General features: G+C 37.3%; 3 protein-coding genes across 5 annotated transcripts in view; 1 reads left to right on the top strand and 2 right to left on the bottom strand.

Annotated features, from left to right (window-relative positions):
* LOC136260072 (phosphonoacetaldehyde hydrolase-like) overlaps window positions 1–7,474 on the bottom strand; it is an 8,561-nt gene extending 1,087 nt beyond the window's left edge. Inside the window, exons 1-4 of the mRNA XM_066053687.1 lie at window positions 7,251–7,474; window positions 3,699–3,904; window positions 1,973–2,129; window positions 173–330 (exon numbers count right to left, since the gene is read on the bottom strand). Coding sequence (XP_065909759.1) covers window positions 173–330; window positions 1,973–2,129; window positions 3,699–3,904; window positions 7,251–7,350 — 621 coding nt within the window. The 5' untranslated portion in view covers window positions 7,351–7,474. The remainder of the gene's footprint in view (window positions 1–172; window positions 331–1,972; window positions 2,130–3,698; window positions 3,905–7,250) is intronic.
* Window positions 7,428–23,097, top strand: LOC136260064 (SH3 and multiple ankyrin repeat domains protein 2-like). Of its 2 annotated transcripts, none has more exons than XM_066053670.1 (14): window positions 7,428–7,560; window positions 8,066–8,138; window positions 8,324–8,395; window positions 8,815–9,015; window positions 10,664–10,769; window positions 11,357–11,508; window positions 11,635–11,679; window positions 11,959–12,198; window positions 12,917–13,061; window positions 14,022–14,349; window positions 15,692–15,774; window positions 17,417–17,535; window positions 17,884–20,349; window positions 22,663–23,097. In XM_066053670.1, exons 2-14 carry the CDS (start codon window positions 8,076–8,078, stop codon window positions 22,885–22,887), a joined length of 4,245 nt encoding a protein of 1,414 aa, XP_065909742.1. In that variant the 5' UTR covers window positions 7,428–7,560; window positions 8,066–8,075; the 3' UTR covers window positions 22,888–23,097. The 2 variants fall into 2 exon arrangements, with proteins under 2 accessions (XP_065909742.1, XP_065909743.1); XM_066053671.1 differs by having other exon boundaries at window positions 7,477–7,560; window positions 8,074–8,138.
* Window positions 23,004–24,047, bottom strand: part of LOC136260063 (uncharacterized) — a 50,558-nt gene continuing 49,514 nt past the window's right edge. Inside the window, exon 10 of one of the 2 annotated variants that reach the window (XM_066053669.1) lies at window positions 23,004–24,047. In XM_066053669.1, coding sequence (XP_065909741.1) covers window positions 23,117–24,047 — 931 coding nt within the window. In that variant the 3' untranslated portion in view covers window positions 23,004–23,116. The other variant, XR_010703413.1, reaches the window with a different exon arrangement.

Raw genomic sequence — 24,047 nt, 5'->3', positions numbered from 1 at the left:
CACTTGTGACAATGGACCAAAAGACTCAAAGCATGCTTCATTTTAAGTGCAGCATAGCTACTCCTTCTACAACCTTCAAAATTTACGTCCGTATAAAAAATGGGTAAAACATACTGGTTCAGTGAGTAGCATAGCAAATACAACTATGTATCTCCTCATTCACTAAAATTACCTGAGGTACTTCATCAGCTGCAATGGTGATGTCAGGGTTGTAACCAGCCTTAGTTGATTCTTCTAACAATATGTCAACCATGGATCGTACAAATCCAGTGGTAGAACCAATCTTCAAATCATAATCTTCTCTTAGCTTATGGATAGTTTCAACAGCACCTACAGTAATTGTAAAAAACACACACTGCTTATCATGTAAATTGCATAGAAAGGGCATCCAGGCTTTAATTTTTTGTATTTCGAATAATGCACGACAACAGTGAGATTTTATAATCACCGATTATTCTCAGCTTGGTGCCTTCAGCAACATTCATAAATGTAACAAATATAAACTCATGAAAGTTAGCGCAGTGAGTAATGCATGAGTTATGAACAACATCAGTTTGGTAATTCTCACCGCAACTTGATAATACCGACAAACTATTCTCTTTTCATACTTTCATACTACATCATGTAGACAAACCTTAAACAATTGTTTCTGTCACATAATGGCTTTTTTACATGCACTGCAGTATCATTTTTTGAAGCCAAAAGATTTTACTTTTCAACTTCTTCCATCATATTATTTTACAGGTGTATTGGAAAATACTAGTAGGAGTGGTGTATGACAGATATAAGAAGTTAGCAGCTGTAACTCCCACAACCCATGGCCAGCCGATCAATATAATAAAAACCTGAAGCAATTGACATTACCTAACATGTATTAACCAGAGGAGGTATGACCCACATTAAATGCTATCAAAAAGAGTTCAGTTAATGCCATTTTTTGACTAGACCTTTGATACAATTTCCAGCGCTATTCTCATTCATTGTTGCCATTTGCCTTTTGTTTTGTGCAATAAGCTCTTCATCATGTGATGACGTCTACAATTTCCCTGTATACTAATAGTAAACCACTGGTGTGCGGTGGGGTTCACTGCGCCATTAAATTACACATACAAAAAGCTTCCGATTGGCACATAGTTTTCAACAAAACCCTCCTAAAGTTGCTTTTTTAAATTGCTCTATACAAATCCTATGTGCTCACATGAGAGTGTTGTATCTCCTCTGTGTATAAACAACCATAGGAGGTGCTTGAATGTATTTGGATACTGGGCGTCCAGTAATTATTTTAAATGCTGGTGGATACTAGAGACTCAAGCAAAGTGTATAGTGCTTACCCAAATAAATTTACTATTAAAATATGGAGTACTTACAGTTGTACTGTATATAAAGTTTCTAAATTACAAATAGTTTACCAACTTACCTTTACTATATTTGATTCATTGAAATGCAAAAGAAAGTAAAGCAACTGGCAACTGAGAAATGTGCAGCCATGCAAGAAGGAATGGTAATACTACTAAATACTGTATAGTGATCTGCCAAGTGGTTTTTCATTTCTTTTGATGACTTCTTTGCTGTCTCGAGGGGAAAACTAAAAGTTTCAGCCTTATCTGATGAATACTTTCAGGACCTTTAGTAAGAAAAGGGTTCAAAAGTAAATATTTGTGACCAAATGTTGTAACCCACTAACTAAAAACCTGCCTAGTTTGCTGTTTTGCAATTGGATAAAAGATAAAACTGCGTGCTACAATGAAACAAGTCACAATTCCAAAGACTGTATATTGCACTCACAACTTATGATTAAATTTGCTGTTCCTCAATTGTTTACTTATTGTTAGATTAACATTCATTCTTGGCCGCACCACATATCAGCCTTTTGGTTACCATAGACACACCCTTTTTAACAGTCAGGCCATGGTACATATACTGTACGTATGCACTAAGTATTAATACAGGTACATATGGACATATAGTGTACCTGTTATCATAGTGGAATAATCCCTTAAACAAGCTAACTGTATGGGGACAAACTTGTCATACATTCGAGACACATCAGAGTCATTAGGAAAGCGAGCATGTTTCTGATACCACCGTTCCCTCACTGAATCCATCTCTGTGATTCTTTGGATGTGTACCTGCAAAGTACAAACACTATGTTAATATGCTAGCTAACTAGTACAGTGGAACCCCAGTTATCCGAACCCCTTGGGACCAGGGGTGGTCCATAAGTCTGAAAAGTTTGAAACTGTATAAATATAGCATAAAGAATTATTTTTAAAATATCAGTGTTTCAAATACCCTAATAGAACAGTCACTACTATAATAGAGCAGTCATTTCTGTAGTTTGGTTAGCAGAGAATCTGGATAAGTGGGGTCCAGTTAACTGAGGTTCCACTGTATAGACTTATCATGGGAGTTACTATTGTCTGCAGAACGTCACACACAGTACTGAATTCTTGAAACCATACAAATTTAAAGAACAGTCAAACAAACCATTGGGCATTCTACTAGATAATGTAAGCAAGCAAACATTGCAAAATCAGCATATTAACAGTATTATATACATGGTGAATGTTGTTGTCAAGCTTCAGTAAGTAGAATGAGTCACACATTCAGCTAAATATTTTTGTAAAAAAGTAGTAAAAAAGTTTGCTTATTAATAGATCAACTTATCTATGTCACTAAGGAGTCTTTACTTTCTACACACCTTCAATTATTTTTAAAACTGCCTCTAATAACCATTGGTGAAGTCAACTTTACGTTACATCGCATGTACCACGCTTTTCAGATACAAGAGCGTGTGCATCTCCTATACATTACAGTGGTCCCTCCATTGTCCAAACTCATTAGGCCCTAGGTGTGGTCAGATAATGGAAAATCTTGGAAAAACGAAGCCCACACATTTATATACAGAGCTCAGTTATTCTAATAGAAGATACACTTTAGGCAAAATACTCTAATAGAACAGTCACTTCCACAGTTTGGATAACAGAACATTTGGATATATAATTGATGGCCAGGGACCACTGTATATGATATGTGACAACAGCAAAAACACTTGTAAAGAACATGACTGGAGTGTTTGATTTAGAGTATAGAATATACTTGCTGTGTGGCCAACAAATGCAAATTATTATTATTGTTGTCAACCCTAGTTGGCATCCCAAATGGATTCATATAGTATCTATGCCAGCCCACCTCACTGGCACGATCTGGGACAGCTTGATTGATTCATACCACAATTTATTTTGAGCCGTGTTGTACTGTACCAGGGTCAGAAGATAGCGTGAACATATTATTTTGAGCCATGAACCTCTATAGTACATTTCATGCTGAGCTGACACATCAAAATCATTGAATAACTCCTTACACAAGACCTTGAAACTTGACTCATATGCAATATTACTTGACCCGCAAAAAATCTTTTCATCAATGTCAGACATTTTATAGAGGACCCATCAAAGCATTCACCATACATTTACTGTGTGAAGAAATCATAAAACCATGTGGTATGGTTTTTGCCAAACTTGCATGAAGCCAAAGCACACATGTCTACCCTTCACACCTTAACGGTCATCATTAATTATCTTGAAAACCCATTCTTGTATCAGCTCAACGTGAACAAACTATAAGTAGCAGTGCATTAGTCTACCAACAGTTAAGATAGTGCTCACACATACATACAATGAAATTAACCAAATTACCCTTTTGTGGATGCCCATTGGGCCCCTTGCTTCATCCATGGTAATAGGAACACCTTCCTGCTTAAAAACTTCCACAAATCCCACAGCAGGAGCAAACACTCCACAGTCTATCACAGTTCCACCCCAATCTAGCACACAAGCCTTCAGCCTTCCAACATAACTGAGCTGACTACGATATTGCACTCGTGGATTGAAGAAGGTCTTGCCTAACAGTGTAAAAAAGACATACACAAATTCATAGAATGAATGAGCAAAAATTATTGGTGGACAATATATTGTTATCACAATGTAATGGTGTACTTTTATTTAACAATGATTGCAACCGTTTTGCAAAAGGTTTCTATTACTAATTAATTACCAAAGCCCACCAGGGGCAACACGTTAACGTGCATTACAAATCGAAATTGTTTAATTTAGCTATAATGTTCCAGTTTGCCATAGTAGAAGTCAGCTTACAACAGTTCACATAACTTTTCAAGACACCAATCACTTCATAGAAAATTTATACCATTACTGATGACAATGAAACCTCAGACACAGAGATATTGATATCCATGGATGCATTGCAGATTCATGGAATGGCAGATTCTACATGGCTCTCCACTGTTGATATTCAAAGTCATGTTTAAGGTAGATACAGGGGCAAAGGTAAGCACTATCCCAGGCAACCAATTGAACCTACGACTAATCTGTCAGTTCAACTGTTACTCTGGGTGGCATTGATTGCAAATCACTATGTGGCAAGTCACACCTTTTCACCTAAGTGATATCGAACAGTGAATAAATCAAGCCTGTAGTATTAGAGTTATGCTTGGCTGAAGGCATCAGTTAGTCAGAAGTTTGGGGATCACTCTAAATGCACATTAATTAAGGCTTACTACCAAGTCATCTTGAAGGAAAGGTGAGGCAGTGATATATGGCAGGAAAGTAGGAAATCCCTTACTATACAGTACCAATGTACTGCATGGAAATTGTAGTCATACGAACCATCACTGATCAAATGAGCACAAAGTGGGTGGGACACATGTGACCACTAGCATTACTGAGCAAACACTCAACTAGCTTGCATTTTTCTAAAACTTCGTCTATAGAGAGGCTAATGAAGTTTCATAATTTATTTTCAGTATAGTTACTGTACAAATCGGTTGCTTTGCTCTCTCTGCTGTCTATCACTATAACTCCACAAGTATCCACCAGATAAAGCTGACAGGTACTTGTTTAATCAATTATACAGTAAGTCCCAAGTGCAACAGGCTATGGAGTTAGGATTTAACTAATTATGTTCACCATGAACTGAGGTATTAATTAAGGCACAGTTTCTGGTCTATATCCACCCATGCCTTCAAGCAGGAAGGCTGTTCAAGCTTAGAAACAGCAATGATAATATCACATTTTACAGCAATGTAAACAAACACACAGAACTCACATTACTTCATGTTACAGAAAGGAAATTTTTTGCTCTCAGGTGACTGCAATGGTACAAGGGCATAGGAAGCATGGGTGCCATGGTACACTTAAATATTTCCAACCAGAATCAAAATCACTTGTCCTTCCTTTTCTGATTGGATGATCTGGCTTCAACCATAATCCATAGGTTTAAACAAAGGTGAGGTACAAGTGCATTAAAATAGTAGACTACAACCCCCAATCAAGATACTCTAATAGAGCAGCCATACCCTAATAAAATAGTCAAGAGTAGCACATAAGCAGATATATCATGCAGTTAATATCTATAAAACACAGCTGCTGATTCCACCCTTCAGTACCATTTATAATAGAAATTCTTTGGAGGTGAAAATCAAGTTATCATATTAGTAGTAGGGCACCCATAAGTTAAATATCTTCCTACTGTGGTATAAATCGAATATTGTTCACTGAAGTAATTAAAATGTGCATAAAGCAGCACGTGCTTTTTTACAGTGTATTTTCAATGCAGTTGATCTCAAAAACAGAATTATGCAAACTAGTCGGGTTTTCACTCAGCAGGCCACATAGGTCTCTAGAGAATGCATATATTTACAGGACACTGTTATGTCATGTAATCAACCACAATAATTGACGAGAAATATAAAAAATGTGTGAAAATGTTAGTTACAATCTGGACGCATGATCATGAATCATTTTAACAACCTCAGTAACCGTTGTATGATTGTTTGCTAGTATTGTAAACAAACACAAAAGAAAATCATAAAGAAAGTCACCAAGAAGTTTTGCCCTGGGCAATAGTGAATTTTTCAGTGTCCGAACAATAGTAATTAGGCACTGTTCACGATAGACGACAGTATAACGATAGTGAAAATCTACTTATTACCTTCAGAGATACAGTATGCAAGGAGGGATATACTGGATGTGTTTTTGACTAAGAGACTAAACAGCCTTTTTAGACTGATTTTGTTCCCAAATATTATTTTTACAAGTGTTTTGCATGAATATTTACATTTTAATTACTGTCCAATAGTAAATTTCAAACAATAGGCGATACACGATAGCTATACAAGGGGTAGTCACTACCAATAGTCTTGTAGAACCATCTGTGATTGGGGTCAAAATCAAATCAAGCGGTCAAGAGGTAAATTAGCACTTAATCAAGTGATCAAGACGTCCTAGAAAGTGGTGATTTAAGCTAGCTCGCAAACAAAACGATAATTTACAAAAATATGTGCTAAATTATCAAGCAATCAAGGCTGTTTTTAAGGCGAAATCAAGTGATCAAGGTATATTTTCGTCAATCAAAAACCTTGATCCCAGTCGCAGATGGTTCTCTACAGGACTATTGATAGTGCCTACCCCTTGCTATACTATCCCGATATTCCGATATGTTCATACTATCCCCCAGCCTTATCCTACAGCCACAGGTGGCTTCATTGACAACTTGTTCAACTTTTAATAGCCTTGGTTGCCTGCCAAATCTAGTTAAAATGTGCAAGTGAACCAATTATCCCAGGGGTGATACATGTACAACTTTGGCACCAGAAAATGACTAAAAGAAGTGGAATTACAGAAAGTGAGCCCCTGTGCCTAAAAGATATATACTTTGTGCCATGCGGGACTATTCTCACTGGTGGTTTTCAAGATGCTAATAGAACATCCCACAGTTTATACATTCAGGGTTCTATGTTATACATCCAGTGTTCTGTAAAACACGTACAGTACTAGTGGTTATTCACATGACGTAACAGTGTCCCAAAAATATACACAATCTAGGAAGACAATAATCACTAGTACTGTACGTGTTTTACAGAACACTGGATGTATAACACAGAACCCTGAATGTATAAACTGTGGGATGTTCTATTAGCATCTTGAAAACCACCAGTGAGAATAGTCCCGCATGGCACAAACCATATATCTTTTTGGCACAGGGGCTCACTTTCTGTAAATTCCACGCCTTTTAGTCATTTTCTGGTGCAAAAGTTGTACATGGCTCTAGCATACAAAGGTTGTATAAACAGTGTAACAATAAAGAAATCTAATAATAATAATAATAATAATAATAATAAGATTTCAGCTTTCGCATAGGTTCAAACACACTGGACTGCATACGAAACTCACTTATATCTGACTCGCCAGTGGTTGAGTGAAGGAATCTTTTGTTCACAACTTCTCTGAGAATGGCTGAAAACCGCCCTGAGAACCTACCAATGGAAGCCATGTATAGTACGCGAAATGTGTACACCGAGGTCGACACTTGACAATCACCAGCAATCGACAGCTCACGCGCGTGCTTGCTTTTGGAACTGAAAGGCGTAGTCTATAAATTATCACGTGAGGCAAAAATGGCTCGTGGTTGGTAACGGAGGGTGGTTTAAAGTTGACGCTATAGGTGTACTAGAAACATCACAGCTAACAGAAGTAAAGCAAGGTGACTAGTTAGAGGCAATGATATGTATGTGAATTTGGTAATTTGTCGATATTTGGTAGCCACACCTACTGCGTAACAGTATCACTCACTCAACACAGAAAAGCTCTCTTAGACTTAAGTCGTTGAGCCACTGTCCAGTTTTATCAGGAGCGGAGTTGTAACAGCATTGTTTATTTTGGATATTATTTTCAGCTCACCGAGGAATGTGTATATTTGGTGCTAGGGCTGGCTAAGGAGTGGTCTGGTAAAAGTTTTTGATGAGTAACTTATGTGTGTAGACACTAATATGCAGGAAATATAGTTCGTAAAAAGAAATTTCTTACCAACTGATAGACTAATAATGGACAGCAGTAGTATATACTTGGCACTGGTATGGTGGCCAGTATTGCATTCATGCTATAATATTTGGGAACAAATTTGCCATTTTTCTTTTGTACACAATACGTACTATATGTGGTGTGTGTTTAGTTGATGTGTTCACACATGTACATGCATGCTACTGTAGTCTTGCAGATATGTCTGCTTTGAAAGAATCAACTTTACTGGTTCGTGTATTCATTCCAGAGATCAATGCTCAGGTGGGTATAACGAAGTAATGAATTGATATGATTGTAAGCTTAGAATCTACTATAATGCATTAGCTTAAAGGGTTACAACAGAGAAACACAAAATGTGTATGTATGGCCCGTTGCTTTGCATCTAGTCAGTTATACTAATGTATGTTATAAAATTGAATTTCCATTGGTGTAATTATATTTTACAGAAATGTGTAGTGGTCAATCCAAATGATACTGTAAAGGCAGCTCAGTTGATAACACTTGAAAAAATTGCCAAGGTATATATGTACAGTAAGTGTATGTGGGTGTATGGTAATTGAGGTTTCTAGTGCTGGAACTGATTTGGTATTGCAAAGAAGTGTATGGCATACCTATATTATCAACATACACTTGGTGAAACTGTAGGCAAAATAAATTTGGTTCGTCAAAGCTGTGGGACTGCCATAAATGATGGGGTAAATTCAGTGTGATGAAATTGTAGTTGTGTATAAATACCACTAACAATATCACATGCTTAGATGCTCATCAGGATGCTGGATTTTATTGAACATTGTACTGCATATTCTGACACTGTTGCAAACTTGTGATATCATATTACAATTGTGTACTGTACACAATGGCACCACATGAATGTGTATAGATATGTCTCACCGTGGTATGTATGTGTATTAGTGCAAAATCTTCAATGCCTTTGCAGACAGAAAAAGAAGCAGATAATTATGGACTTTATTTACCGTCATCTCATGGGCGTCCTGGAAAGTTTTTAGATGAAGAAAGATTGCTTACAGATTATGCTCTACAAGGTCATGTACCTCAGTTGGAGTTTAGATACAGATGTAGGGATTTTATGAGTGTACCTGGCATGACTGAAAAGCAGATAGTTAAAGCTAACACGAAGGTGATTATATTTACAGTGACAGTGTACTGCATGTATGTCAAGAGTATTTGCTCATGTCATATTCATTCCTTTTCTTCATGTCATTATTTAGTCTTAGTGTCTGTATAACTGTATGGTATCTTACAATGAGCACACTAGTCTATTATGGTGATCAGTTCAGGAATTTGTGCAAACAATTAGATAAAGTTACACTAGCAGCTCAAGAAACAGATTTTGAAATTATTTTCTCTGTGTATTGGTAACATGCTGCCATACACAAGAAAAATACTGATCTTGAAATTCCTAAAGTTTGCACATGTGGCTTTGTGGCACAAGTTAGTGGTAGTAAACATGTAGGTGCCAACCACATGCATTGTATGGCTCATATAAGAGGCTAACCTTTAATAACATGGTAAATAGGTTACAAGTATAAAGAAAAAAATCTAAAGTAGTTTGAGTAGGGACACCTGCATATACATTTCCTACTTCAAATTGAAGTAAGGAATAAATGTGAGATGCTGAGCAAAAACCTGACTTGTTTGCATCATCAGTAATTCTGTTGTTTTTTTTTTAGATAAATGTCTTTGAAATACATCGGGTAAAAAAAATATGTGCATGTTTTAATCACTTTAGTAAACAGTGAAGAATTGAAATATCTAATATACACTGTACCACTCTTCTGAAGAGTAATATATTTGTTTCATTGTACCATAAAGCAAACATGAGTTATGTGTGTTTGTTTACATTGCGGTAAAACTTGTCTTTTATCATCACCGTTTCTAAGCTTAAACAACCTTCTTGTTTAATAGCATAGGCCAAAACCTATACCTTGATGAATGCCCCGGTTCGTGGTGAATAGAATGACTCAAGCCTCAACTCTGTGTAGCCCATTGCACTCAACTTATGATTGATTACACAAGTGCCTGTAACTTTTCCGTATAGCCACTGTACAAAGCGATTGTTTTGCTATTCTTGTTGTCTATCGCTATAACTCTGAAAGCACTTACCAGATAAAGCTGAAACTTTAATAACCCATTGGTTTTCTCTAAGTCATAAAATGAAACTTGAGGAAAATCCAATTAAGTCAGGTTTTCGCACAGCAGGTCACAAATGTTCATTAGTAATCTGCAGGTGTTCCTTGTTTCATAATTTTTTATTTCTATGATTCTAAATTTCCTAATGTTTTCTTATACTTGTTCATTTACTTTTTTGTATGACTACATATACTGCATCAAAAGAAAGAACAGTGCCAGACATTTGGACACGTATACTGTAAGTATCAATTAATTACTGAAAAGTGAAGTAGTGAGTTTGCTTCATTTTCAGCTAGCTACATTCAGAACAGCATTACAATTGAAAAACAGTATATGAGAAGCACCTCTGCAATCAATCCACATTATAAATGTGACAGTCAGCAGGAATTCATCAACACACTACCCATGAATCAACACCTATGTACATGTACTCGGTAGTGGAGAAAGGAATGAGACATAAATGAGGACATTGTACACACGCTGTAGCTACTAATATAGTGAAAAAGCATGTCTTAAAGAAGAAATAAACATAAGTAGTCGAGTTATATGCTTGGCTGAAGGTATCAGTTAATATTTTCTATTTTTCAGTGCTTTACAGTACAGCAATTGTAGTTGTGATTTCTATTGTATTTCAGGCCAACCAAAAGAAGTTTGTGGAGCTTGTTGCTGCTAATGCTTTAAGGAAGGTTGAAAAAGCATTAGCAACTGGATTAGATGCAAATTTTATCACTGATGATGGAAGTAAGAAAATACCCATTACAGAGATTACTTCGTATGCTGTATACTGTTGCATGGAGATTTAATTTTTTACTTCTTATGTATGGTTGGTTATTTCATTGACGAAGCTTAGACAAGAGAAAAGATAATATGCACACTTATTGCAGCATGCTGCACATGCGACTGCATAAAACATTTATTGGAAAAGTTTTGAATGGCAGCTTTAATGCATAGGAATTATAGGAGTAATACAGAACCTCTTCTTGCTGATTTCAAGCTTAATAGTACTTGACATGTAATTTTGGTATGCAAGTTATGGAAGGTTTCGTTAAAATTTATGTGTGGCTCACAGCCAGGACACACATTTTGTTCCCAAAATTATTTGCATGTAGTTGCGTCAGCTATCACTTTAGTTACCCCAATGTATTGGCTAGTGACTACAACTAAATATTTATAAAAATTTACTGCCTGTATGGTGTAATTACTGTACCATGAGGCATGTTAATTTTCACAATGACAGAAATTTGATTCAATACTGCATACAGTAGTACAGTACATACAATACACGGTGTATACTTGTGCACATAATTATGTGTATCACTAATATTTAGATACACCACTGGGAATAGCTTGCGGCCGTTTTGGAAATCCCAGTATGATTTTGACACTTGTGTCAGGAGGAACACATATTGACTTTTGTGGCAAAGAAGGACTGTTACCTATACACAGAGCAGCCATAGGAGGCAATTCTAAAGCTATAAAGGTACGTGTGTACATGTTTACTGTGTGACTTAGTGGTGTGTTAATGTGTGTGCATATCTACTGTGAATTATGTTAATACATTGTACATGAGTGCAATATAATTCTAAAGTGCATTTAATTTATGCAGACTCTACTTTCCTTGGGAGCATCCCCTAATAGCAAAGATGGAAAGGTATCTACTATGACGTACAGTTTATAAGTCATTGTACTATAATGTAATTTGTACAGTTTAGACTGTTGACTTTTGCTTGAAGAGTATACCCCTTATATTTTTTATTGTGCAATGATATAAATGTTTATACACTTGTATGTCAATAATGTTTGATGGCTTTCTCTTTAAATGTTTTCAGGTATTTTTTGACTGGAATGCTCCAAACTATACTACTTTATATATGTTACTATTGTACATTAAACTAGAATACATGTGTTGTGTATATACAAATATTTGTAGAGCCTTACACCTCTGTACCATGCGGTAATCATGGGTGATCATCCTGAAGTATGTGAAACACTGCTCAAGGATTATGCCACCGTTAATCTCAGGGACAAACATCAATGGACTGAACTTCATCATGCATGTAAACATGGCTACACTAAACATATTGATTTACTGCTGAGATTCAAGGCTGATATCAGTGCAAAAAACAATGTTGGCAATACTCCATTACATGTGGCTGCATCCCATGGGCAGGTAAATATAATGTAAACAGTACTGTATATTTTCCTACTTCACATCTACATGTGTGACCATTTTATTAGAATATTGTATGTGGCTGTTGTGTTAGGGTGACTGCTTCATTAGGTGTATCACTGTTTGCAACAAGTGAGCCTCTGGTGGAGGTATCCCATGTGATAGACATTAAGGGGTGTGGTCACTACATGCTTTGCTTTTCATAGCAAAACTGCTTCCTTTTATAGTAGTGTATGCACTTCAAAATTTTTTGTGGTTGTTGTATATGTACCTATAAAAAAGAAAAAGTTTACACCTGGGTATTGCATGAAGATGACGATGGGGATGAAAGGTGAGGAAAGATGTAGAGAACAGATAATAATTATCTGTCAGACCCAAAAATGCACATGCCACATTGAGTCTTTGTATAATTATGATGCATTGTAAGCCTTTTAGGATAGCAGACCAATAATTGGGTTTGGTAGTTTAAATAAAGACAATAGAGCTTCTGTATAGGTTTCCTTTTAAGTCTAGATACACTAAGACACTTTTGTGAAGGGATTTTCAGTTACATACCTGATTCTGATTTATGATGATGGTATTATTGAGAATGCCATTTTCTTTTGGGAATTTCCCTACTAGGCAGTATTTCTGTAATTGTGTAAGAGTTATTTCACTTTCTGGGCATTACACTGTATGAAGTACCATACTGTATAACCACTACTGTTTCATGATACAGGTTGATAGTGCCATGTTGCTACTAAAACGAGGTGCTGATAAACAAATGTTGAACCACTCTCACCAGCCAGCCAACCAAGTTGCAATTTTGTGTGGTCACCATCACCTTTCATCTGGGATCCTTCGCTTTACTGACAGTGATGTTGGTATGTATACATCCTACATGCATTGTACACTATTAGTATTCTACTGTGAAGACTAATATTATACATCATGCTACTTATTTGATTATGAACTCAATAGTTTGTACTAACCAGGGGCGGATCTAGGATTTATAAAAGGGGGGGGCTTACTCCAGGTACTAATCTCTTGGGTAGCTCTGGGGGCATGCCCCCCCCCCCCCCCCCAGGAAATTTTTGAAAAATAGATGCTAAAATACTGCAATTTGGAGACATTTCCACATAAAATTCATATTTCTGCCTCTAGACATTTTATATACTGCCTTTAGATTATAGGTATGGCTCTCTGAAGCATTTTATTATGGAAAAGTTTGGGTAGGTACAGACAACCAAGCACATGATGCACTCTGTCACAATTGCACAACAATAAGTGCATGTTAGAATAATAATGTTGAAGGTGGAAAATTTTAAAATTTGAATGATACGAGATTGAATCTGAGAGCATTTTCAATGGACATTATGTACCTGAATCAAGTATTGCCATACATATTAACTACACAAGTAGATAAATCAAACCCTTTTAAACAGACCAATGCACTTCATTGTATGTATAGGTGCAGGCAGATTTGCATAGCAGAACCAACTATCTGCTTCCAGTGAATGTTCTATTAGAGTAGTTAGGTGACTGCTCTATTAGAATATCTCTATCTTGTACACCTCCAATACTGATCCGGGTCCTTGTTGCATAAACTTTAGCATAAATCCACTGATAATACCTTGGAAAGATGTTTATAAGGTGGTTTTATGAGTATTTGTATTATTAGTGATCATAAAATTATGCTATGACAAAATTTCATTATAATCCTCAGCATATTGATCAAGTAAAGCCTAAAAGTGAAGGGGGGCTTCAGCCCCCAAAGCCCCCCCCCTGGATCCGCCCCTGCTAACCGTATGTATATACAATGACTGTTTCCATTATGCTTACAGAACAAATATCAGATCCTCCACAGTACAATCCCCACGCCAAGAGACCATCCAGAGCAAGCCATTATGAAAATTTTCCAGCCCCGCATAGCCCAACCCCAACTACTATTGCTCAGAGCCTTTTACTTTCAGCTGTACAAGAGGAACAGAAGAAGGTTCCTGTTTCAATTTCAGTTGATGGCAATGGCACACCAAAAACACGACCTCAGCAGTCAGCCACCAATATAGGACAAGGTAGCAGACCTTCAGGTGGAAATATGCCCCAGAGATCTTTAAGTATGGCAGCTACCATTAATAGACCAAATGCAAAGCCATCACCAGTACCACCACAGTAAGTTATAAGTATGTATTGTATACATCCGAAGAATGCATATCAGTGTACCAATAGTATCTAAGTCATTAAATGGACTGCAGTATTATTAACCAATCACTCATGCTAAATACTTAACACTACTAAAACTTTTAAAAAGTACATTCCCCCTGCGGTTAGTACGTAATCCTCAATAAGATTATACACATTGCTTCTGTTCATAGGATTCAGAATAGTGCCTTGCTGCTATAAGTTCCCTTCTTAGTTTAGTACGTCTTTCTTTACTATAGTATGTATGCGTTAAGCTGGATCCTCAAAAACATTTAATGACTCATGGATAAAATTGCACACTATCTTGAAACTTGGTAAACTCGTAGTACTGCTTGACCCACAAAAAATTTTTCAAAATCGTTTCATTCAAATGTCTGACATAATATTTACGGCCAATCAAAATTTTCAACATGCATTTCCTATGGGGAAACCATAAAGTACAGTGTTCATTGCAGCCCTTTCCCGAACTTGTAATGGAGCCAAACTGTATGTATCTGTTGTTGACACCTTTGCTGTCACCATTAATCATCTGGTTGGCTGAAATGTTTACTCTTTTGAGAAAAATCCACTTTTAATTTTAGCTGTTTTTCAGGATCCAGCTCAACTTGTACATGCTATACATTTGATGCAAAAAAAGTGTTAATTGAGGAATAGCTAGCTAGTTACTTAGCTAGGAATACTCACCGATGCTTCTTGATGTCAATTTTAAATTCTTCGATTTCACAAACTTTGAGGGAGCACTTTCTTTCTTGACATAGTATTACTGTAGACTATCATACATCGTCGAACAGCATGCATACTATGCCTGCTTAAATACAATGTGCCTTTCATACAGCGATAGACATTCGTAGTGTTAGCACATGTAGAAACTGGAAAAGCAGCATGTTGGGAGTCGTTCGCAACAAAGTCAACTATAATGATGTATGTTTGTTTTATTAGATATCTTCGAAGTGTAAAGAAGTAGTAGAAGTGTATGTACAACGCAAATAGATGGTTAGTGTTCACAGAAAAAAAAAGACAAACCAATTGCTTAACGCTTTGCGCATGCGCACGGGGCAATGTGTTAGAAATATTGCATCATGTGCAGTACTATATTATATGCCATATTCTTGTGCAATACCTACATACCTGTAAGAATAGGAAATTTTGACAGAAGAAAAAATTCAGCTTGGTATATGATAAAATTCATCTAAACAGCCACCTTTATATACTTGTGTATACATGCTACATAAATTATACTGATTCATCACTTTTTTCTTCTGTCAACCTTCCCATAAAGTTATAAATTATTGTTACTGTTTATGCACACTAGTAAATCTGGTGTTGGAATCCCTCGTGACATTTACATCAGTAAAGGTCCACAGGGATATGGATTTGCAATGAGAGGAATTAAAAGTAAGTTTCAATAGTAGTTTCCTGTTTTATGTATTTGCATGTATATTATTGGGGCGAGCCTGAGCGAGCCCCACACTAGTGAGTCAGCAGTGTAATGGACAGGTTTACAATAAATTACGATATAAAGCGGATACCTTACACGTGCTTCCATACCATTCTCCTTATACGGTGTGCGTAGTCCATACAAGTGCGTGTAATCGTCCATTCCACGGAGGACTTAACGCGTAGGTTACTGCTTAGCCATATTTGGTATGTGTAATGGTTCATTTCACGGAGGAGTTAACGGCGTAGATTACTGTTTGCCATATTTGGTATGTGTAATGGTTCATTTCACGGAGGAGTTAATCCATATTTGGTATGTGTAATGGTTCATTTCACGAGAGCTATCGGTATAGATTACTGTTATGCCATGTGAGTGATGTCTGGCCACTTGTAATTATTCAGTGGATACGGAGGAATGTCTTCGACGTAGGAGGAAGCAGTACAGGTTCAGAAGGGATGCAGAAACTCCTGAAGAGGCAGAAAGGAGAAGGCATAGAAACCGTGAATATATGCGGCGTCGAAGAGCTGCAATGATGTGAAAAGAGGTGGTTAAAGTAGCAGATCAAAGACTTGACCTTATCAACACCTATCATACCATCAATGAAAGGTTCGCAGATGTGTACATAGTGATTTTGCACAGGCTATATTGATTCTTAGACACTCTCCGCCATAAAATATTATGAACTCTTTATGCAATTCCAGAATTCCTCACATTGTTTCAGTAGCCATCAATACTCAAAAATATACACTCAGGCTCACCCCACGATGCTGTTAGCATCTGTCTAGTAGTCTATTCAATGTATTATGAAGGAATACATGTAATAGTTATACCACGGGCACGAGTGCTTTGCCTGATACATACGCATAGGCACGAGGGCCGCAGACCAGAATGCGTATATACAGGCAAAGCACAAGTGTCCGTGGCATGTAGACCCACCTAATTGGCAAAATCTTTTGTTGCTATACCCTTGTCTTATATAGAGAACCAAGCAAGCTGTGATTATGGGATTGAATTTTGCCAAACAAACTGTGATTGTGGGATTCAATTTTAATACATCAAACAGTAGTTTGATTTTATTTTTGCAATTTTAAGAGACTAGTGTTAATTATGTTACTTTAATTGCTACATTTACAAAAGTAAAAAACAAACTACTGTTGATGTATTAAAATTGAATCCCACAATCACAGGCTGTTTGGCAGAATTTAAGCTTGCTTGATTCCCTATATAAGAAAAGAGGATAACAGTATAACATCAAAGAAATTTGATGATTTCTGGATATAGTGTACAATGTCTCAAGTTAACGAGATATACACACTGCCTTAACGAGGTATACGCACTGGTAGCAGTGCATATATCTCGTTAACATTTTAAGTCAGTGCGATATGTGATATATATGCACTGGCTTTCCTTTGATCTGAGGTGTGAAAGTGGTATATATATATATAGTTCTTTCACTGTATGTATAAACTATTGTTGTAAGTACTAAAAAGAATTTTGTTGATAAGTGACCTATTGCTCTCTAGTCACTCTCAGGTTTAACTTTATAAGTATTCATAAGTTGACTATGGTGGTATTGTTAAAAAGTTCTTGTCTCTATAGTCCCCAACTCAACATTCAAGCCAACACCAGAGATTCCTGCTTTCCAGTTTGTTGGCTCAGTTGATCGTGATGGAAGTGCTGATAAAGCCAGCCTTAAAGTAGGAGACTACTTGATTGAGGTGTGTTGTATATACACTGTATTCCACAAGCTGCAACAAAACACTAAAAGTTTTAACTAATTTGTCCCATTGCATGCCCTTTCAAATGTAGCAGTGTGGCCTTTTTTTTCATTTTCAAAATGCAGACTGCATATAAATTCTCATATGCAAGTGACAAATCCTGCACTCATAGTTCTTATTTTAATGTACTGTACAATGATTGCTAAACTCTTTTTTTCAAACTCATCACGTACAATTGTACCTGCTATGCATATACATCACAGATCATTAATTCCACAGTACATGCATACCCCATATACACACCTGTCAAGTATTGGGAAATTACTTTGCATGTTAATTGTGTTGCAGGCTAATGGTCAGAACATTATCACTAGTACACATGACGAGGTGGTAAATATCATAGTGAAATCTGGAAAAAAGCTTCATCTTAAAGTTGTTACCCCAACTGTAAGGCCTGCAGGGCTATCAAAGGCTCAGGATAGTCCCAGGACACTTAAAAAACAGCAAACTGTTCCATCGCCAACAAGTCCAATACAAAAGACACCTCAGAAGCCTGTTGCACCCCCACAAGCAACAAAGGATGAATTACCTAATGACACACAAAAAACTGGTGTTCCAAGAAAACCACCTCCTCCACCACAATCAGTACGAAATAGCAATAGCATAATTTCTCCACCTACAGCTCCAGATCAGGTGAATATTCATCAGAACATGGCTGTTGAGAAACACAAACTAACAAAGACAAACACGACAGATGAAATTGTAAGGAGTAAGCAACAAACTGCTAAACTCACTAGGCAACTTAGTGAGGAACCTGTAAGACCTCCTAGTCAGTTTGCTGCTCCTACAGAAGCCTGTCAAGAATCAAACAGAAATAGTGTTGAATCTGAAGATTTATCACCTTTTGCGATTGCTCTCAAGAAGGCTTCTTTAGAACGAGAACAACGAATTTCAACCAATCAACCACGCATGTCAGCTGCTGTTAAGAGTGAAAGTATTACCGATATTTCAGAAGAAAAAGAGTCTACTCCTGCTGTCGCACAACAAAGTCAAGTTAACAACAACCCGATCACTTCACCATTGGCAAAGGTAGCAAACAAAGCTATTAATGATGACCAGGAGTCTAGTAGCAATATGGAATCAGTAGACTTGACTGATTTTGCTACTAGCACACAAAAAACTGAAATTTCAAAACAGAAGCTTCCGATTTCTAAATTGATAAAGAGGTTTTCTGGTGAAGATTTTCCAGCACTTGAAGATGAAGCCATGCAGTTAACACCTACCAAGGTGGAGAAAACTGATGCTAACTTTGATCAACAACAGCTAAGCAAGGTGTCTAATTCTAGTAGTGTCCCACCTCCTATGATGAAGAGTCTGTCAAGTACAAAAGTCAGCAAGACTTTTGAAGGAGAAAAGGCTAATGATGGCACATATAACTGGCGAAATATTTTACGGACTGTACCAAAGTCTGCTGCCATTTCAAAGGATACCACTCCAACTACAGGTGAGGAATCTGTTCCTAGTGAGCATATTGCTAGTAATGCCAGTGTACCAGAGAAGGCTACAAATAGGCAAATGCAGGGTAGTCCCATTACCACAAAAACTTCCAAAACTTCATTGTTGGCTAAAAAGTTTGAGCGCAATTCTATGATTAAAGCAGAAAATATGATGCCCACAAAAAAGACAGATGAAGTTTCTAAGAAAACATTGACAGGGTCATCTAGCTCTATAACAAAATCTCAACAAGAAAAGCAGGAAGATGCTGGTCCAATAGTTGTGCATGATTCTTCACCTGTTATACCACAACCTCCTGCTCCATCAAGTGATTCTCAAGGTACCACATCACCAACAGAAACAACTCCTAGCCCTACAAAAACTGAAGAACAACCATTGAGACGACAGTCTGCTTTGGTGATGATAGAAGAAACCGACTTTAGTAAACTTCCTAGTCAATACAATAGGAGCTCCTTATCAGTTGATAGTGACTACTGGAACTCACCAGAACATACAAGTCTTCCAACTGTTGTAGAAAGTACTACCAATACAGGAGTGGAAGCTAATGAGTCAGTAGAAAATGAAGCTTTTCCCACACCTTTGGATTTACCAGAATTAGACCTTCTTCCTCCTCCCATGCTATCTGATGATGAAGACTTATCTTTAGCTATTGAAGACCTCCCACCACCAGACACTTTATTACCACCAGAAATCGGTTACCTGGATCAACTTCAAGATTTACCACCGCCCCTCGATTTTCCTGACACCGATGTTCTTCAGTCAGGAGAAACCTCACCACTTCCTGCACCTGATGACACATTTGATATGAATGTCTCTGACCTACCGTCACCTTCACAGTTACCTCCACCAATGGAAGACTTTAGCAATGGAGAAGTTTCATTTAGCAGTCCAATTCCAGAACCTGTCAGCAACCAGCTAGAGTTACCCCCACCAGAGTCTGAACCAAATGATAAATCAATTGATGGTTTGTCACATGAACCATTGGACATTACACCACCAGAAATGTTACCACCACCAGAAATGTTACCACCACCCGTACCATTGTCTGACTCAGAATTAGAGAATTTACCTACTGACAGAAGTGATGTACCTTCTGAAACTTGGCTAACTGAACCATTGCATGAGGACAATAGTGCTGATGGCACAATGTTGCCACCACCTGAAATAACACCTTTGAACACATCAGATTTGCCACCTCCAATGGAGGATAATCACAATGAAACAGAAACAACTTCACAAGTGCCTCTGGCTGACAATCAGTTGAAACTACAGGATGATAGTGAATCTGAAGCACTGCAGGTAAGCCATAGTCTATGACACAAATGCTGAACCTGTACTTTACCCACATACCTATACACTGCATGCATCTGTACAACAGGGGCAAAGAACAGTATTCCAAAGTGTGTGTGTGTGTGTGTGTGTGTGGGGGGGGGGGGGGGGGAGGGAGCCATGTGGCAGTTACAAAGTATTTGTGACCCGGCCTGCAAAAATAGGGCATGTGGGCACATGATTCTGTCTACTTTTCCAAACTTCCATCACACATACCTTTTTATACCATTAAGCTATTGCAATGCAAATTTCAAGTAATAGTAAGCATTTAATTTGCAAGTTACAGAATGCAAATATTTTGTTCCAATACTGAGATATGACCCCAGTGTGACAGGGTGTAGTTTGTGCCCACATTCCCTGTTTTCACAGGCCTGGTCACATTTAAAGATCATTTTTTTTCCCTTTCTTTGACCCTTTTCTGTTTCACCTTATTGTTAGCTAGGTAATGTAATCTTTAAGTCTCCAGTTCCAGTGTGTTAGGTTAGGTAATCCTAAGGCTGCAGCACATGTTGCTGTCAGGCCTTCAGTACAGGCCACTGTAAAGCTTTAATAATAATAATAATAATAATAATTTGCTGTACTGTAGTGCATGTGCTACATGTTAAAGAATGCCAATAATTTGTGGGTCACAGGAAAATTTTGCAATTTGAGATTGAATCTGAGATAGGATACTCAAGATACTGTACAAGTAGATGTATCCATAAATGAAATGATTTCAGACAGTCTCACAGATACACCTGTTAAAGGAGAAACACTGAATACAAAAATGTCTCCATATTATGTGATTGGATTGACAACATCAAGTGCAACATTCGCTGGTACAGTACCGTACAGCATAATAATTAGATTGCCATTCATCAAAAGTTTGCTTGTCAAAGTTCACGTGACTAGTTAATTAGAATGTATCTGGTGCAGGACATTCATCAATATTATTTTCAAGAGATTAAGAATTCATCAAAATTTTCCTGTCAAATTATTACGCTGTACGGTAATTAATCACATAGTGATTTAGTTTGCCATACATTAGTCTCAATTGTAGGAGTGCAATTAAAGGGACAGTACTCCAAGCCATACAAGTGCTAATTTCACATCCCGTAAATTATCTTCATGACATGATAATTTGTTGCGTTTTATTACATCACGCCACTGTAGTGGGATAATTGTAAACAAATCGATGGTAGTGGTATAAATTTGTACTGTTTTACTCGTAAGGTATATCCCCTGTAGTTCACATCGTTGTTTGGTAGTGAATAGAACTGCCCATAAAGCCGCCTCGCCCCATGCCCGAGGCGGATTACAAACAGCCACTTCAGCCAGGCTCTAGCAGCTGGTACAGGCTTGTAATTTTATCATGATTGTTGCACTGACAAGAACTTGTAGTAAACAAGCCTGTTGAGTTAATTAACTGTCTACAATGGGCTGGCGCTGCTGTTCTCGTGGCTACATTTCCAAGCGCTCCGTGCCATTGCTACCTTCGAGCATTCACGCCGTTTACAATCTTCTACTTGGCGTAAATATCCTGTTTAGATATGTAGTTTCACAGCAAAATGATTCCAAGTCATTGTAGCAGGCTGTATGGAAGTGAGAATTGTTGTTCATTTCCAAACCACAATTGCTCAGTAATTACGTAAAACAGTGTCAAATGCTTGTCGCACTTGTATGGCTTGGCGTACTGCCCCTTTAATCCCAAATCGCATGGCCTTGTTTCTGTAATTGCACTGTAAAGTAGCCAATAAAATAGCAGAATAACAGAAGCCTTTTAAGTGCAACAAGAAAGTGATATGATGAATAGCTAATCAAATAAGCTGACAATAGTAGACATTTTGAGTAGCCAATCAGAATTGCTGACATATGAAGCCTTTTAAGTGCAACAACAAATGATGTGATATAAAGAAGAATGATGCAATCACCTGGTAGAAGTTAATGGCCATATAGAACTGGATAGATGTGCACTACAAACCATGAAGGGTGGTCACTATGTGATTAATAGACATTTCGTGCAATTTTGGCTGTTACGAGTACAATTATTCCCTAATTGCACTCAAATGTGTGTGATTACCTATACAAACAGTGGTGGTACTTGATTTATATATGTTGAACCATCATTCTAGACAAGCAAAATGCCAGATAGAATACATAATTATCACTCATTAAAATGTCAATAATATGTGTTGTGCTGTAAAGGTGAGCTTGCCTGGTATCACCTATGTACACAAATCTTTCATTTGCATGTAACCCTGTAGTTATATTATTGTGTTCAGGATGCATTATCAAAATTACTAGGGTGAAAGTTACAAAAGCAAGCCAGTAACAGAGTGGACTGTGGATGATGTTTGTTCATGGCTGGATGAAATAGGCCTAGAAGAACACATTGAAATGTTTTGGGACAATGAAATACAAGGTGAACACCTGATTGATATGACGAAAGACGATTTAAAGGAACTAGGAATTACCAGACTTGGTCATCGCATGACCATTACTAATGGAATTGCTGCTCTTATGAAATAAAATGCCATCAAGTGAACTGTGTGTGCTGCATAATATATACACTATTGTAGGTATTACTTTGCATAGTTACATACAATTGTACTGTTATCTATACTATGGTACGTTTATTCTCTGCATAGTATATAACTTGCATTCTTACACAACATCAAACATTAGGATTTATTAGTATGCATTTAAAACATGAAACAGAATTACAACCTTAAAATGAAATACGGTAATGAAATCACAGCTACGAGAAAGAATTGTATTTTACTCTTTTGCTATTACTGGTTACACTGTCACTGCAAGGCCTTTTTGTACAATGTGAAATGCGTTTTCTCTGTCCACCCCATGTGATGTTATAATCCATGGCATTATGATGTTTGAAATTGGGTGCAGCAACACCAGCTACTCTGCTCTCACCAGGAGCACCTTTCACATTTGTACAGATGTGTGAACTTATTCCATACTTTGATGTTCTTTTAGCATTTTTATCAACTGCTGTATTCTTTTGAGTTGGCATGTCCTGATGATCTGAATGTAGATCTTGCATGATATTTCTTGAAGCACCACTTGATATCTGTGCAACTGTGTTGGTAGTACTGGAGCCATCAGTGAAACAGGATTTGTGTTTATCAGATACTGGTACTGTGGCTTTACTTTTTGATGGAGTTACTGAAGAATCCAGCAACGCTTCAACTACAGGCTGTTCAGTGGAAGAGCTGGGAAACTGTTTTTGTATACCAGTAGGACTCTTGATTGGTGTTGACTTCTTCACTGGCCTTGTGGACAACGGTAGAGGATCAACATATTTTATACCTTTTCTTGGCGAAGGAAATGCTGATCTGTCCACTGCAGGATGCCTTTCTTTAACAGATACTGCCCCAGCTGGAATCATTGAAGGCAGTAAACTTGAGTGGTCACTATGTGGTGCTTGTGGTACTTTATTTGATTTTTCTGATATATCAACATTCTTTGAGACAGTTAGATCCCTATTTAGACATTCTTGTGCACAACTCATATGTTTATCAACACAAACTACGAGCCTCTGCTTTTCAGCATGATCAATAAACATTTTCCAATCTTTATTCCCTTTAAATGTTTTTAAATGACCAACCACATATAGAGCCTTTTTAGCTCTGGTTATAGCCACATTCAGCCGACGACAATCGTTTAAAAAT

This window comes from Dysidea avara, chromosome 7, assembly GCF_963678975.1.
Source record: "Dysidea avara chromosome 7, odDysAvar1.4, whole genome shotgun sequence".
Classification (NCBI taxonomy): Eukaryota; Metazoa; Porifera; class Demospongiae; order Dictyoceratida; family Dysideidae; genus Dysidea; species Dysidea avara.
This window is presented reverse-complemented; position numbering and strand designations above follow the sequence as displayed.